The sequence below is a fragment of the Mustela nigripes genome, chromosome 9, assembly GCF_022355385.1.
Source record: "Mustela nigripes isolate SB6536 chromosome 9, MUSNIG.SB6536, whole genome shotgun sequence".
NCBI lineage: Eukaryota > Metazoa > Chordata > Mammalia > Carnivora > Mustelidae > Mustela > Mustela nigripes.
This window is the reverse complement of record NC_081565.1, coordinates 7,428,110-7,444,224: the sequence shown is the minus strand read 5'-3', so window position 1 is coordinate 7,444,224 and position 16,115 is coordinate 7,428,110. Positions and strand designations below refer to the sequence as shown.

Sequence of the window (16,115 nt, the reverse complement as noted above, 5' to 3'; positions counted from 1 at the left end):
CAGATGCAAGGGCTGACACCATCTCCTGTTGTCCCAATTCCTGATGACCCACTAAACCCCTCAGTGCTCCCCACCCTCTCTCTCCCTTTCCCTATCAGCGCACACAGATTTCTTGGCTGCTACCTGGTCCAAACTCTTCCTACACAGCTGGGGAGACTGAGGCCCGGAGAGGCAGGATGGGCCAGAGTCACACAGCGCATGGCTGACCAGGCTGGGCCTCGGACCCCCTTCTCTCCACATGACCCAGGGTCTGGCCTGCAGATGAGCACGGTGCCTTCCTCCTTTCCTTCGGACTTTCCCTGCCCCCTCCCCAGACTTCCAGGAACCCCAGTTCCTCCTGGATCGCCTGGGCCGCCGGGGGCCACCTCCTCCATGCCGTCAGCGGGAGAGGCCACGGGCCTGGCCATTATGTAATGATCAGATAACGGGCCAGGCTGGGAGATCAGATAAGAGGTCCATTTATTTTGGGGCCTTTTCGAATCCTGGCTGCCCCCACCCCGCAGACGAGAATGGGGAGACAGGAGGGAGTATGACGCCCGGGCCTGTCTCCCGGAGCCGGAGGCGGGCCCAGACAGAGCTGAAAACAATCCCCTGGCACCAAGGGAAACGCCAGGGCCTCCCGGGACCCGGGTTGGAGGAGGCGCCGCTAGGGGCCTGGGTGACCCGGCCCCGAATGAGAGACCTAGGAGCTGCCTCCCCACCTCTGTCCCCTTCCTCCTCCACCCCCACCCAGGAGCATAGGGCCACCTCGGGGATTTCCGCCTGGCCACCCCAGCGCCTTGAAAGGCCACAGGGAATAATGGTCAAGCAACACCAGAGCCAGGCGACCTGGGTCAAAGCCCAGCTCTACCCCTCAAAACAAGGGTCACCTTGAGCAAAAGCCTAACTTCTCTGAGCCTCAGTTTCCCCATTTACAAAACAGCTTTCATCATGCTTACTGAGATCCAGGTACTGTTTTGAGGCTTGACATGAGTTCATTCATTTGGTTCTTCCAGCAGCCCTACGGGTGGGTGCTGCTCTTATAACCATTTGACGCCTGGGGAGACAAGATCCGTGAGGGACAAGAATTTGCCCAAGGTCGCCCAACTATTAGGAGTCAGGGTCTGTATTTGCTGCCAGGCAATCCGGCTCTGGCACGTAGCTGTGTGTCTGCCTGGTACCCAGTAAGCATTCTGAACACAGTGGCTCTGATTACTTCCTAATTCCAGGGTAGAGCCTTTCCACAGGCTTTCTCTGTTTTTTTCCTCTTCTTCAATTACCCAGCCATTCATTCACACTTTGCTCCTTTCAGGGTCCCAGTTTAGCCTCCCAGATGACCCAGCTTCCAGCTCAGTGCACCTACAAGAGAGCCCTCAAGGCTCCCTTCTCCAGTCTTCCCTGTGGCTCCTCAGTGCCCACAGGGTCAAACCCATGCTCCATGGGCGCTTGGGTGGCTCAGTGGGTTAAAGCCTCTGCCTTCGGCTCAGGTCATGATCCCAGGGTCCTGGGAGTGAGCCCCGCATCAGGCTCTCTGCTCAGCAGGGAGCCTGCTTCCTCCTCTCTCTACTGCCTTTCTGCCTATTGGGATCTCAGTCAAATAAATAAAATCTTAAAAAAAAAAAAAAAATCCATGCTCCACCACCTAACATGGGATTAAAAAGTGCAGGGATCTGGGGCGTCTGGGTGGCTCAGCCGGTTAAGCATCTGCCATCCGCTCAGGTTGTAATCCTAGGGTCCCAGCATAGAACCCCACCTTGGGCTCTCTGCTCAGTGGGGAGTCTGCTTCTCCCTCTCCCTCTGCCCCTGCTCATGTGCTCTCTTTCTGCCTCAAATAAATAAAATCTTAAAAAAATAATAGTGCAGTGATCTGATGGATGCCAAGGTTCAGATCCTGATTCTGCCAGCTTTCAGCCTCCTTTCCATGCCTCAGTGTTATTATCCATACAGTGGGGATGACGGTGATCACAACAGCTTCCTTATCGAGTTGCTGCGAAAGTCGGTCCGATGACACAGGGGCAGGACTCTGCAGGCTGGTGGTGCAGGAGGAGACTCAGGACTGGCAACTGCTCTCATGAGAACTTACACCCACTTTGGGAGAAGTAAGCTCTTCCTCCAAACACACCTCATTCCCTGCAGCTGCCCTGCTCTCCCCCAGACCAATGGTCTCCCTTTCCTCCACCTCTTGGTCAATTTCTGTTCAACCTTCAAAGCCTTGTTGTGAAAGTCCTCTCATCGGGACTGATCCAGTGGCACTCTAGCTGGGAGGACCAGTGTCGGGGCAAGAAGGGGACCAAACCTCATCTGCCCTCAAGCAGAATGGGGCAGTGGTTAGACCCTGGGCGCAAGCCCCAGTTGCTCATTCCTGGGCTGTTACTTGGGAGAATTCCTTCACCTACTTGTGGCCCAGTCTCCTCAGCTGTGAGGTGGGGGAGACAGAAATGTCTGCATCCCTGGGCTTTTGTGAAGGTTAAGTCTGATGGTACACATCGGGTCTAGAGCTGGCGGGGGCCGAGAGTGGGGGCTGGGTCAGTGTCAGCGGGGATGTTTGTCTCTTCACCCCCATCCCTGTCCCAGGTATCAAGTCAGCTCAACCCTGGAGCATGGGTTCGGAGCTGGGGCTCTCCGTCTGGCTGAGATGAGACAGAGTCTCAACGGTCATGTCCCCACTGTCCCCAGGGACACATCTGCTCTTGGCTCACACAGTTCCTCTTTTATCTCCTGGCAAATGGGAAGCTGCCCTGAAATGTGGGCTCTAAGAGATGGGCATCTGTGGTCTCTGTGCTGTGTCACTTGCCCCATGTCTGGAGAGGCCCAGATCCCCACACAGGTGGTGGGCAGCACCAGGTTCCAAGTCCTGCCTCTGCCCCATCTTCTAGCAAAGGCTTCTCCACACTTTGATCCCAGCCACCCGACACGGGCCTCAAATCCCAGCACCCACCCTCTTTCTGGGACTCTGTCCAAGTGAAATGCTCCAAAATACAGGAAGAGGTGCATGTACCAAAAACGTGCACGGCGGTGGTATTTATAACTAGCCTCAACGGGGGAATCACCTAAATTTTCAACAATTAGGGATTTGTTAGACAAATGACAGGATGGCACATCGAAGAGAAAGAATATTCTGGAACCACAAAGGGACGGTTATGGGGTCTACATGACAACATAGAAACCTTCTGGGTCAAAAGAAGGGTGCCCAAGTCTCCCAAATGTTGATCCATCTTCCTTAAAACTACCTTCAAGAGCTAGACAAAAGGGACACCTCAGTCAACTGGGTGTCTGCTCTTGGCACAGGTGGTGATCCCACGGTCATGGGATCAAGTTCCACATTGGGCTCCCTGCTCAGCGAGGAGTCTGCTGCTGCCCCTGCTTATGCTCTCTGACAAATAAATAAGTAAATTCTTAAAAAGAAAAAAAAAAAAGAGCTGGACAAAAACTAGTAGGAAACCCACCTAACAATACTGATATTAATGAAGGAACTTGGGAAGTGAATTTTTCCCTTTCTTATCGGTTTTCTTTGAGGAGTAGACTGAAGTGACTATATAACTAAATGGATCTTTATAAAAATCTACATGTTTGTCCTTTAAAGAGAAAAAAAGCATTCCAATGTGGCAAAAAAAAGTGTCTTAGAGACACTTTTAGAGAGAATTCCCTAGAGAAAGCTTGTGCTGGAGATCAGGGACGTCAGGATTGTCCCCATGCGTGCCGTGCATGGTTACTATTTTATTCTGACACGAACGGAGTCACTGTTGTTGAACAGACACAAATTCAGCTTTTTCTCGGTTTCAGCTGCATGTCATTGAATACAGATTCATTTGCTAGGACCCAGGCTGATGGACATTAGGGTGGTTTCCAGTTGGGGTTTTGTTACAGGTACCTATGGGCCATACAGATCTTTATGGAGTTGGACAAGCAGCGCCAAAGGGCTGAAGGCTGAGGGCATACACGAGTTAGGGTTTTGAGAAATTCTGCCAAACTGCATTCCCAGAAGGCTGGACCCATTCTTAGATCTGTTTGGGACCCATTTCTCAGTCCTGTTTGAGGATGTGAGGGTCCCTCCTACCCCATCCCCTGGCGTGGAGATCTGAGTTCCACATTGCCTGCCTTCCACGAGCCTCAGTTTCCCAGACTATCAAAGAATTGGGCTGGATGGTTTGGAATGCCCTTGAACCCTATGATCACTGGGGTACTGGTACCAACTTCCAGGAGCAGATGAATAAATTATTAATTTTTCCAACTGGCTGTTAAACACAAACAGTATTAAAAACTAAATTTTGGGGAGCACCTGGGTGGCTCAGTCGGTTAAGCATCTGCTTAGGCTCGGGTCAAGACCCCAGGGTCCTGGGATTGAGCCCCATGTTGGGTTCCCTGCTCAGTGGGGAGTCTGCTTCTCCCTCTCCCTCTGCCCCTTCACCTGCTCATGATCTCTCTAACAAATAAATAACATCTCAAAAAAAAAATTAAATCTGTGAGTGCTTGGCTGGCTCAGTGGAGCATAAGACTCTTAACCTTAAGGTTGTATGTTCGAGCCCCACATTGGGTGTACAGACTACTTAAAAATAACTTTTTAAAAAAAGATTTTATTTTTTTATTTGACAGAGAGAGACACAGTGAGAAAGGGAACACAAGCGGGGGGAGTGGGAGAGGGAGAAGCAGGCTTCCCGCTGAGCAGAGTGCCCGATGCAGGCCTCGATCCCAGGACCCTCGGATCATGACCTGAGCCGAAGGCAGATGCTCAACGACTGAGCCACCCAGACACCCTGATTAAAAATCTTAAAAAAAATTTAATTGTATAAGCTTAAAAAGAAATATTTAAAAAATGGTAATAAATATTCCAACTCATCACTTCCTAATTATTTTACTACACTTTACTATAATCTATGCTCTGGAGGTCAAATGTCTGTTGCGTCGATGTGGTAAAAAATATCGGACAAAGTGCGGGGGTCGCCGCATCCCTCCTGCAGTCTTGCTGAGGCGGTAGCTTGAAATCGACCATAGAGGAATATTCACACCCTGGACATTAACAAACACCATCCCCAGCGCCCTCCACCTCCTTGTTCATGATTTGCCAGCACCCCGCTGCCTTCCATCCTAGAAAAACAGGCCCTGAAGATCTACATGGATCTTTCTCGAATGATGAGAGGACAGTATTATCAAGCTAGCAACGTGGCAGCGGGGAGAGAAAGACAGGGTGGCCTAGAGGCCTATCGTGGAGCTCAGGTGGGTTTCTGTCTGGCCTGTGTGAACTTGGCAGGTCACGGCCTCCACTTCCTCTCCTGGAAAATGGGGAGATGGAGGCAGCCATCTTGCAGGGTTGCTGGGAGCTATATTGGGCGGGGGTGGTGGTGGTGCATACTTATTACACGTGGTTAGGAGCCACAAGTCTAAGGTCAAATCTGTGCTAGGTTATTTAGTGGCTGTGACAGTTTCCTGTGAGCCGTGAAGTAGGGGTTTAGAGACCAAAGGACTGGGGACTTTAAAATGCCACAAGGTGGGATCAGGTAAAAAGGTGGCCTCGGCTGTTCTCTTCCCACCGCCAACCCCAGATCCTTTAGGGAGTTTCTGGATATGCCGTGGGTGAAGGAGAGCCCATAGGACTGTCCTGTGGCTTCAGGTAGGTGAGGGGCGGACACGGCAAGGCTAAATGAGTAGGATGGAGGTCTGGGTGTCCCCAGCTTCTCACAGCCTCTCTGGTCAGTGTCAGAAGGCCGCAGAGCCAGGACCGTCTAGAAAAGCCCCCAGGCTGAGCCGTCCCCACAGAACACTTAGTCTGGGCCTGTGTCCCCACCCTGCCGCATCTTGAGGAACAGAGGGTAAGTAGAGGCAGAGAGAGAGTGCTAAGTTCAAGAGTGTTCTGGGGGCCGCTCACAGGCCCTGGGGTGGTGAGAGGCAGGACCTTAAAGCTGAACATAAAGCCGCAATAATAACACAGAATCCTCCAGCCTGCTCCAAGCTCTCTCTACAAGCACGCTGCCCCCTCCAACAGCCCCAGAGGAATTCTGTCCCCATCCCCACTTTGCTCAGCGGCCCGAAGGCCATCCCCCAACACCGCCAGGAAGCAGCCATGTGAGATTTGAACCAAGAGCCCTAGTGCTGACTGTGAATCCACACACCCTCCTCCCCACAGGTTCCTCAGATGGGACCCTTAAGGCTCAGAGAGGGCAAGAGACCCTCCCAGGGCTTCACAGCACTCTAGGACATGGGCTTCCTGGGGAGAAACTGGACAGAGCTAGGAGGGCAGACGCCAGAGGCCGGGGCTGAGGCAAATAACTCACACCCGTTTGCTTGAGACGGTTAGGGCTAAAAGTTCTTTGTCTTGTCAAACCGGGAGGGTTGGTCACCCTATGGTGTCCACACTGGGCTGTCCAGACCCCCTAGAACAGCCCCACTGGGCATAAGGTCAGGACCAGGTTAGAGGCCGGGGACACTTGGGGCCGAATCTCACCGCCGCTGCCGCCTGCCCCCCCCCCCCGCCCCCCGGCCCCAGGGTCCCTGGACACCTACTTGTGGGCCTGAGGCTGCAGACGGCCAGCAGCAGGGCAACGACCGGGGGCAGCGTGCGGCGGTCCATGCTGTCCACCAAGGGCTCTGTGCGCTGGGCCTTATCCAGTGTCCAGAGGCAGGGCTGCGGGCGGGCGTGGGGGCCGGCGTGGGCGCGAACAGGGACCCAAGGGGAACAGGCGGCCGGAGCGACGGCGTCCCTGCTCCAGCCTTCTGAGGTGGCGGCCGAGGGGTCAGGAGAAGTGGGCACAGGGGCGCAGGGCCGGGCCAGGGGTCGCTGGCCGAAGGGTGAGCGGGGAGGGGGTGCCGGGCTCCTGCGGATGGCGGCTGTGGCAGCAGTCCTGGCCGGGGGATGCGGATGGAGGCTGGGGTATGACCGGCAGTGGTGGGGAGCTCCTGGCTCATCCAGCCTGGCCTGGGGAGGCAGGAAATGCGCTTCCTTAGAGAAGGGGCTGGCCCAGGCAGCCTGCCAGGCGGGGAGAGGAAGTGCCACGGCTTTGTCACTGGGTGGGGGGCCCTGTGTGTGGGGGAAGCAGTTGGGTGGGAGGGCCCAGGCTCCAGGCTCGGCTCCCCACGCACCCCACTCTCCCATCCCACCCTCTCCAGGGCCAGCTGGTGAGGCTCATCCGGCAGCCCCCTGGGGGCAGCTGAAAACAATCACCCTAACAAGGAGCCCTTTTAGAGGCCCTGACCAAGGAGGCTCAGCTGGAGCTCATAGCCCCTTGAGCTCAGTTGTTCCCATTTTGCAGATGAGAAAACAGAGGCCTGGTGCAGACAGATAACTGGTCCCCAAAGATGGTGGAGTTGGGATTCGAACAGGTGTCATGGGGCACCAAAAGTGGCTTACGTAAGCCTGACACTGGCTCGTCATTCCTTGCTTTGCAGGCAGGGAAACTGAGGCCCGCGATAGGGAAAGAACACTCCCAAGTGGCAGCTGGGGCTGAGTTCTCAGGGCCCAGGGAGAGCAGGGGAACATCAGGCCTGCTTCCTCCATGGGTAGAAAATCCTCCAGGGAAAAAAGACAGCCCCAAATGAAAGCGGGACTCTCTAACGGTCTTTCCGAAGTCAGGTGGCCCTGGGTTCAAAGCCCTGCTCTCCTTGTTCTGAGCCACAAGTCCTCAAGCAAGGTTCCACAACATTCGGTCACCGTGTTTGTAAAGAGGGCACAATGGTGCCTTCCTGGCCAGGCTGCTGTGAGATCTGGGGAGGTCTGGGCACTATGGCGCTGAACTTGGCCCTGGCACAGGAAACCCTCCCACCATCAGTGCTCCCTCAGCCTGGGAGACAATGGCCGAACTGTCCCTTGTTCATTCTGCAAACAGTAAGTGCCAACTGTGTGCCCACCGTGGTGTTGGTCCCGAAGTAGCACCTAGAGTCAGGCCAAGGGAGCTCAGAGGAAGCAGCCTAAGCTGCCTGGCGTCTGAAGGACAGGGTGAGGTGGGGGACAGGCATAGAAGTGGGTAAAGAAGGTCCGTTGGACAGGGGACCAGCCCCAGCGAAGGTGGGGAGGCAGGAAGTCCGACCACTGTGGGACATGCAGGGGGTGTGCTGGGGACAAGAAGCCTGGCTCTGGAGGGACACCTAGAATGAAGGCCAGGGGCTATCATGGAGGGTTCTGGAGCAGAACTGGCTTTGAGAAGACAGATCATGTGATGTGCTGGTAGGACCCACAGACGGGATGGAGCCAGGAGGCCCTTCCCTTTATCCTTGTCCTGGGTCAGAGATGGAGTAATAGAGGCCCAGGGAGAGAGGAGAAGGCAGGAGCCCTGGGTGCCTCTGGAGGGAACGGAGGACAAGTATGTCTGTGTGTGCAGGAGCGGAGAAGGGGTGGGAAGGGCAGGCGTGGCTTCTTGGGTGGGGATTGGGGGAAGGTTCGCAGCCCAGCTCTGGAGCTGCCTGGCCAGGCATGCATGTGGGGTCAAGGGAGACCCCCTCCACCAAGCAGGAAGGCTGTGATGGGGAGGAGGGGGCCGTCGTGGGAGGAGTAGCCCCTCGGCCTGTTCCCATGGGCGCAGAGATGGGGAGGTGGGTGCCCCCAGTCTGAGGGCAGGGATGACGGAGGGGGCTGTGAGGCTTCCCCCAAGGCCCTCAGAACAGGGTCTGTACCCCAGGGATAGTTAATCCAGCCCCTGGGGCTGAACTCCCCAGTGCACCAGGCCCCGCCCTAGGCGGTCCCCTTATCAGCTCTGGATCCTCACAGCCACCCCTGGAGCCCAGTGATGTTAAACCATTTACAGAGGAGGAACCCAAGACTCCCTGAAGTTTATGTGACACCCCCTCCCCGCCCCCAGTGGGAAAGCAGAGACCTCAGGGCCGTGTGGCTCCAAGCTCCCCTCCTTTTCTGCTAACTGTGGAGAAGACCCATGTCACCGTGGCTGTGGGTGTCACAGGGTAAGGGGAATCCAGGGCCAGAGCAGGAACCCCATGGGAGGCTTGCCCCAAACTTCCTCCTTCCCACTTCCCCCCAGGCTGCACAATCCATCCCCAGGCACGTTCTAAACCAGACCCACTGGATTCTCTAGAAAGCAGGAGAAGCTACAGGCAGACCCATGGAAGAACTTTCAGGAAACTTCCAGGGGATAGAAAGACCTACAGGCAGTTGAAGGAGGGCCTGGAACCCTGACTCCGGAGACCTTGTGGCGGATGGAAGAGACTGGGACCCCCCAGCTGTGGAGACGAGGTCACCTGCCCCCGCCCCCGACACCCTAGCCTGTGTGAGTCTCTCCACTGACTAGACGCCCCTCGAGGGGGACTTTGACACGTCTGCACTGCTGCGGCCCCAGCACAGAGCCCAGGATGCTTCCCGCCTTAAGATCTATTTATTGAAAGCACGAAGTACCCAAGAAGATAAGGCAGGGGTGGGGGCCATGGAGGTCACAGGGCAACTGAGGTACAAAGAAGCAGGTCTTACTCCTCTTCCCCAGTAGAAGAGACCAGTTCTCCACTGGGTCTCCTGTCCCTGGGAAGCTTGATGGTCATATTGTCTCACAGCAGGGGACAGACCTTGGGTTAGCCATCTTCCATCTCCATCTCGATGGACACGTCTGCAGCGTCTCATCCCCCTCAACCCTTCAGCCCCCTCAGCCCTGCACAGATCACAGGGAGTTGGGGGGTGGGGAGGGGTTTCATTTATCTGGGTCTTTCCCTGCAGAATCAGTGCAAATCAGTAGCCTCCCTCCACTGAAGGCCACAGTCCTGACCAGGCCCTCTCCGGGCCAAGGGTGGTCATGGCCCACACTGCTCTCCCTTGTGGTTTCCCCAACACTGCACCCCCCCCTTCGTCCACACCTGGGTAAACAGACCCTTCATTAAATTCTCAAATTATCCCAATGGAGTGTGCCATCTGTTTCCTGCTGGGGCTCTGACTGATACAGATGTTTTCAGGTGCCGCCTCGCCACACGCCAAGGAGACATGTGGCCAATGGCCAGGTCCCTGTGCCACGACCCCACAGTGGGCAGGTGCACAAATTCTGCTCCTTCCTCCTCCTGACTGGCTGGGAAGGCCAGGGCTGCAGGAAGGGACAGAGCACGTCTACCCTGGCCACTAGCCACAGGAGGAATTTTAGGCAGTCCCCGGGGAGCCCCCCAGGCGGCTGTCTGTCTCCAGCACCGGCCTGGAGCCAAGGGCTGCTGAGGACATCAGGGCCAAACCCACAAGGACAACGGAGAAAGTGGGTACATGGGGCCGAGAGCACGGCAGTGGGAGTCAGGGTATCCAGGCTCTGTCTCAGACAGCCTTAGGCAAGACCTTTCTACGTGCTGGATCTCATCTTTCTTCATCAGCACCATGGGAGGACAGCCTGCAGGCCTGGAGAAGCTTGAAGCCCAGGAAAAGAATCGGAATCACTTCACCATTGACAAGCTTGTCCAGCCCCGTGCCAGGTGCCAACTTACAGCCACCTACTGGGCTGAGACTGTCATGGGTCCATTTTACAGTGCAAGAAACTGAGACTCAAGGGTACATGACAACAGGTCTGGGGAGAAGCAGAGGGTAATTCAGGTCTGGCCTGTATTTCCTCCTTTAGCTTCCAGAACATTCCGTGTTGTTGTTCTTCCCACCTCCCTGGTCACCTTATCTGCCTCCTTACTCATTCCTCCTCATCCTCCCAGGCTTGACCCCTGGGCCTCTTCCCTTCTCTGTTTTCTCATACCCAGGTCAGGTTTTCGCAAACCTTTGGGATCATGACCTTGTGTCCCAGCATGAACCTGGGACTCAGGCTCAAACAATCACAGTGTTTTGTGAACACATATACCCTTACGATGTGTATCCATCTCGTCTCATTTCCTTTCAAATACGGATCACAAGCCGCTCTATCGGTTTCATCACCCACGGCGGGTCTCAGCCATAAAATATGATGCCTTAGCTCCCTGCTACTCCAAATGTGGTCTTAGCATCTCCCGAGAGCTTCTCTCCGGCCCTGCCCCAGACCTGCTGACTCAGAACCTGCATTTTATCAAGATCCCCAGGGCATCCGTGTGCACATTAATTTTGACAAGTGCTGTTCTGGGTGACCTCATCCAGACAAATGGCTTTAAGTGCCATCTTTGGATACTGATGGCTCCCAGCTTTCTACTCTCCCCCTGATTCCAGGCTCCTGGGTGTAACATAAGCAGCTCAGGCTTCATGGGACCTGCACCACGTTCTGTCCCTTCTGTGCCAACTGCTCCCGCCTCAGGGTCTCCTTCTCAGACCGTGACAGATCCCTCCTCTCATCACTCAAGCCTTGAGGTTGACCTTGACTCCCATAACCCCTCCTCCAATCTACACAGAATCTTGTCAGCGGCTTTCCCAGTTTTCCAGTGTTTGTGGGGTTCCCACCCACCGCCCAGCTACCACCCTGGTCACCAGCAGCACCCCCTAGAATATTGTGGTCACCTCCTTAGGGAGTTCCCTTGCTGCCACCCTTCTCCCAGCCCATTTGGCACACAGTAAAGGAGGGTGGCTGAAGTTAAGCCAAGTTTCATCCCTCCTGCTCAGCACCTATCTTGGGTCAACGTCTTGTTCGGTATAAAAGCCAAAGCCCCTCAAATGGCCAGCGAGGCTTCCCCTGTCCCCTCTTCAACCTCGTCTTTTGCTCTACTCCCCACACTACAGCCACACTGGCCTCCTTGCTGTTCCTAGAATGTGCCAAGTCCAAACTCACCTCAGGGCCTTTGCACTTGCTATTCCCACTTCCTGAAACACTCTCCCCCTAGATAACCACAGGGCTTTAAGTCACCATGCAAAGTCACAGGGTCAGTGAGGACTTGGCTGACCATTGCATTTAAAATAGGCCCCTCCCCACACCACCAATTGGTCTCCATCTGACACATTCTATATAGTTTTTTTTTTTTTTTTTGGTCTGTCTCCCTCTCTAGAACAGAAGTTCCATGAGGACAAAGATCCTGCTTTGCTGCCCCAACCCCATCACTTCAAACAGCACCTGGCCTGTGAGAGGTGTTTGAGAATTCGGTCAGTATAAATGTTAGCAGCTCAAGCTTGCACAGGTTGTGATTCTGAGGCCTCAGAGTGTGGGTGTTGGAGGCATGCTAAGCCAAGGACAGGGCCTCTGATGAGAGGGAATGATTACCCAAGGGGGCCTGGTGGTCACCAGATCAGTGGTCCCGCCAGGCTCTGCTCTGTTCTAGAAGAGAGAAGTCCTTCAGAGTCTCCTTGTTCCCCAAGGACAGGTCTAGGTACCCGCTGCCTCCCAAATGTTGGCCTTTTTGCTGAAACCCACTCCCTAAGGTGCAAAGAACCCATGAGGACCACCCAAGAGACACAAGAATTCCACTGGGTTAGGATTCTAGAACCTCTATGTTGTAAGGCTCGAAGTTCATAGAAAGAAAGCTGAGGCCTGCAAAGGGGAGAGACTCGCCCAGCATTCCACGAACCATGGAGGGCAACAGTGGCAGGGAGACCCTGCACTAGAACCCTAGGAAGAGGGCAGAAGCTGGAGAGGGAGGTGAGGGTCTAGCCCGGTGCCCCTGCCTTGCTGTGTGGCCTGAGGCAAGTCACACAACCTCTCTGGGTCAGCTTTACCCGTGAGGAAGCCCTGTGCTCACAGTCTGCACATGCGCAGTAGGGCCCTGGCCCGCACCCCTCAGAAGCCCCCCCACTGCGGAGCCGCCAGGCCTTCCTGTTTACTCGAGGCCCCTCTCCAGGCTGGGAGGCGGCAGCCTTGGCCTCCTCTGCTCCCTGCTTCCTTCCTCTCCCACTTCAGCGCCTCCGGCCAGGCCCTCAGGGCCCTCGAGGCCAAGACTTAGGGGCGCAGTCCGTTGTCGGGGGGGGCATCTGAGGCCACCACCCCCGCAGAGCACTCTCTCTCTCTCTGAGACCCTGAGGTCTCTGGCTGGTCAGAATGTTCCGGCAACTTTGGGATAAGCCTTTGCCTGGAGCATCGCTAGAGAGGTCAAGAGTGTGACAATTGCGATGGGCTCCTGCCTGGTCCCAATGCCACGCCCACCTCCCAGCCCACATGAGCGGAGGAGCAGGCGTTGGCTGACCCCAGAGACTCCCCCTCCTCCCCACTCCCAGAAGCCAGGCATCTGCTGAGCGGGCTCTCCCTGAGCTACCCAAAGTGTGGGCCGGGGACCAGCAGCCCAGCCTCGGCGGCCAGGGCAGCTCTGCTGAAGCAGCATCAGCTTTTTACGCAGGCCTTGCGTGCCCTGGTAGGCCGGACACGCCGCAGCTCTGGCCCCCTGCCTGGGTTTAAAGGCCTTCCTGAGCCTCACTTCTTAGGTGTTCTTGCCCCACAGGCTAAGCCTGAATCCATGAAGCCTTTACAAATAACTTCCAGTTCACAAGAAATTTAGAGACAGGAGCAAGTTGGACGACACCAGAAGGAAGCAAAGGGTGAATCTGGAAGTTTTCTGCAAGACAGCTGTCACAACAAAGATTCTAAGGTTGAAAGAGATCTGACGGATACCGCAACGGGGCGGGGGGGGGGGGGGGGGGGGGTGGTGGTGGCGGCTATGATCCTGGGTTGTACCCTGATTTGAACAAAGACACATTTGGGGGACAATTGGGCAAAATTGCCTGTGGGCTGGTTATTATAAATTATGAAATTAGTGTTTAACTTAGTGTTACAGAAACTCTGAGTTGTGGTTTTGAAGGAAGGTGTCCTTATTTCGTAGAATCCTACTTGAGGGGTGAAGTTTTTTTCTTCATATCTGTAATCTACTGTAAATACTTGGTCAAGACCAAAACAATAATGAAGGACATATAGGGAAATGACAGCAGTTACTAAATGTTGGCTGATGGGGGTTCATTCTATTATTTCCTCTAATTTCAGTTTGAAATTTTTCATTAAAGTTTAGGCTCTCATTAAAGAAACTTTCTTCTTGGGGCGCCTGGGTGGCTCAGTGGGTTAAGCTGCTGCCTTCAGCTCAGGTCATGATCTCAGGGTCCTGGGATCGAGTCCCACATCGGGCTCTCTGCTCAGCGGGGAGCCTGCTTCCTTCTCTCTCTCTCTGCCTGCCTCTCTGCCTACTTGTGATCTCTGTCTGTCAAATAAATAAATAAAATCTTTAAAAAAAAAAAAAGAAACTTTCTTCTTTTATTTCTTTTTAAGTTGAGAGAGTATGGTGGGGGGAGTGGGGGAAATGTGGAGGGGCAGAGGGAGAGGGAAAGAGAGAGAATCCTCAAGCAGGCTCCCCACTGAGTGCTGAGCCTGAAGCAAGGCCCTGAGATCATGACTTGAGCCGAGATCAAGATTCAGATGCTTAACCCACTGAGCCACCCAGGTGGTCTGCCCCCCATCGCCCCAAGAAAAACAGTCTTTCCGAACCTCCCATTGCCCTTAGGAAAGAGACTAGATACTTGGGTCGGCACTCAAGGCCCCACAAATCTGGCCCCTTTAGGCTTGTCTCTTGTTCCTGCACCCCTCTCACCTGTATTCTATCCAACAGGCCTCTGAGGCTCTGCAGAGTTGTTCCCTCGACCCTTCCATGACCTCTGTCACGGTGAAGTGAACTCCTAGGCCCCCCTCCAGAGCTCCACCTCAAGGAACCAGCTGCACGAAGGAGACCCTCGAAGGAAGGTCTGTGATGGCAAGGATGGGGTGGAGGTTACTGGACCTTTTACATTTCTGTGTTTCAGTTGTTTTTTTGCTTTTTCAAGTTTCCAACTTGCTTATTTAAGTGGACAAGGTGATTCTGTGGCGAACAGGAGTTTGGGTCAGCCTTAGGTTCTCGTTAAACTGGGACACACCTGAAATGATGATGCTATAATTGAAAAAAAATAAGGATTATGAAGATACTCTTGTCAGGTGATTTCTCCCACTCTATGGTCTTTGGCGTGTCTTCCCTGCTTTTCCTCATGCTGGTCTGGACAACCCTGAGCTGGAAGGTGTGTGTGTGTGTGTGTGTGTGTGTGTGTGTGTGTGTGCACGCGCGCATTAGCCTGCTTGGACGGAGGTGACACAGAGACCCAGAGGTGGAAGGTCACAGAGCCATTGAGACTCCCCAGCACACCCCAGCTAGCCTGGGAAACAGAGACCAGGGGCAGAGGCCTTACCCGTGCACCCACCCAGCCCGCAAGGCTTATTCCCCCACGATGCCTGCCTTCTCCTGTCTCCCCTGTGCTCTCACGTACTTGTTCTGTGTTCTTCTTTCAATAGACTCACTTTTATAACTTAAATATGTTTATTTTAAAGGAAACTTTAAATAACTAATGTAGATGGAAAACCAGCCACACTTGCTGCAAATGAAGGGGGACATAGCTTGGGCACAATCAGCCCCTCGTGGGGTCTTGTTCCAGCCAGGTGTGGCTGCCGAAGGTCCTCCTGGCTCTAAAGGGAGTCAGCTGGGGCTGGGACAGGTGTGAAGGACACGTGAGCACCAAGTTGAGCCTTTTGCGGTGATGAGGTCACAGTGGAAGAACGGGAAAGGCAAGATGGTTCTCCCCCGGGGATCCTGGGGCACCCTCCCCAAAGCACCCCAGCCCTGCTCATATCCAAGGCTGCTCTGGTCTCAGCTCCCACGGCCACAGTGACTGCTGGCCTCACACCCCTGTTCAGCATGTTCTCGTCCTCACATTGAGGAGTGGGGACTGCAGGGGGCATAAACCCTGACTCAGATTTGGAAATGGGCTCAGACAAGGCAGCTGGTGACCTGTCCAGGGACGTATGGTGGGAGGTCTTCCACATCTCCCCTCCTCGGGGAGGGAGTGCTGACCAATCTCGATGCCCTTGCCAGACCCTCAGAGTTTCTTGTACCCAGAAGCCAACTCTTTGCCCACCCAGAGAGCTCATATGTGCCCTCCCATTGCCCAGGAAGCCCCCACCCCCCCGCCGCCAACCCAGCCCATGACCTTGCTGCACACAGGTCCCAGTGGCATGAAGCACAGAAAACATGCTCAGAGCGATGAGGGTTCAGGGCCAAGGCTGCCCAGCGAGGATTGGGAGGAACCCAGGTCGGGGCTCGGCTGTGCCTGACCGTTAGTCCCCAAGAACAAGCATCCTGCCTCAGTCACCCTGGAGCCCCAGGCCCGGCATGGCCTGGGTGAGGAAGGGCCCTGGGTCTTCCCGTGGTGCTAGGGAAAGGCAGCTGGCCAAGGTGGGCTGAGGGGCCCGAGGAGGACTGGGAGGGTGAGGGGCTAGGAGAGGCCATAGCACGTGGATCAACTCCAGTGAAAGCAAAGAAAAAGGAATAAAACCGAA

General features: G+C 54.9%; 1 protein-coding gene across 2 annotated transcripts in view; it reads right to left on the bottom strand.

The window, feature by feature from the left end:
* The window catches only part of ENG (endoglin), a 31,021-nt gene extending 24,060 nt beyond the window's left edge, over positions 1–6,961 (bottom strand). For both annotated transcript variants that reach the window (XM_059410756.1, XM_059410757.1), the window contains exon 1: positions 6,478–6,961. In XM_059410756.1, the coding sequence (XP_059266739.1) occupies positions 6,478–6,544 (67 nt within the window). In that variant the 5' untranslated portion in view covers positions 6,545–6,961. The remainder of the gene's footprint in view (positions 1–6,477) is intronic.
* Positions 6,962–16,115: the final 9,154 nt, after the last annotated feature.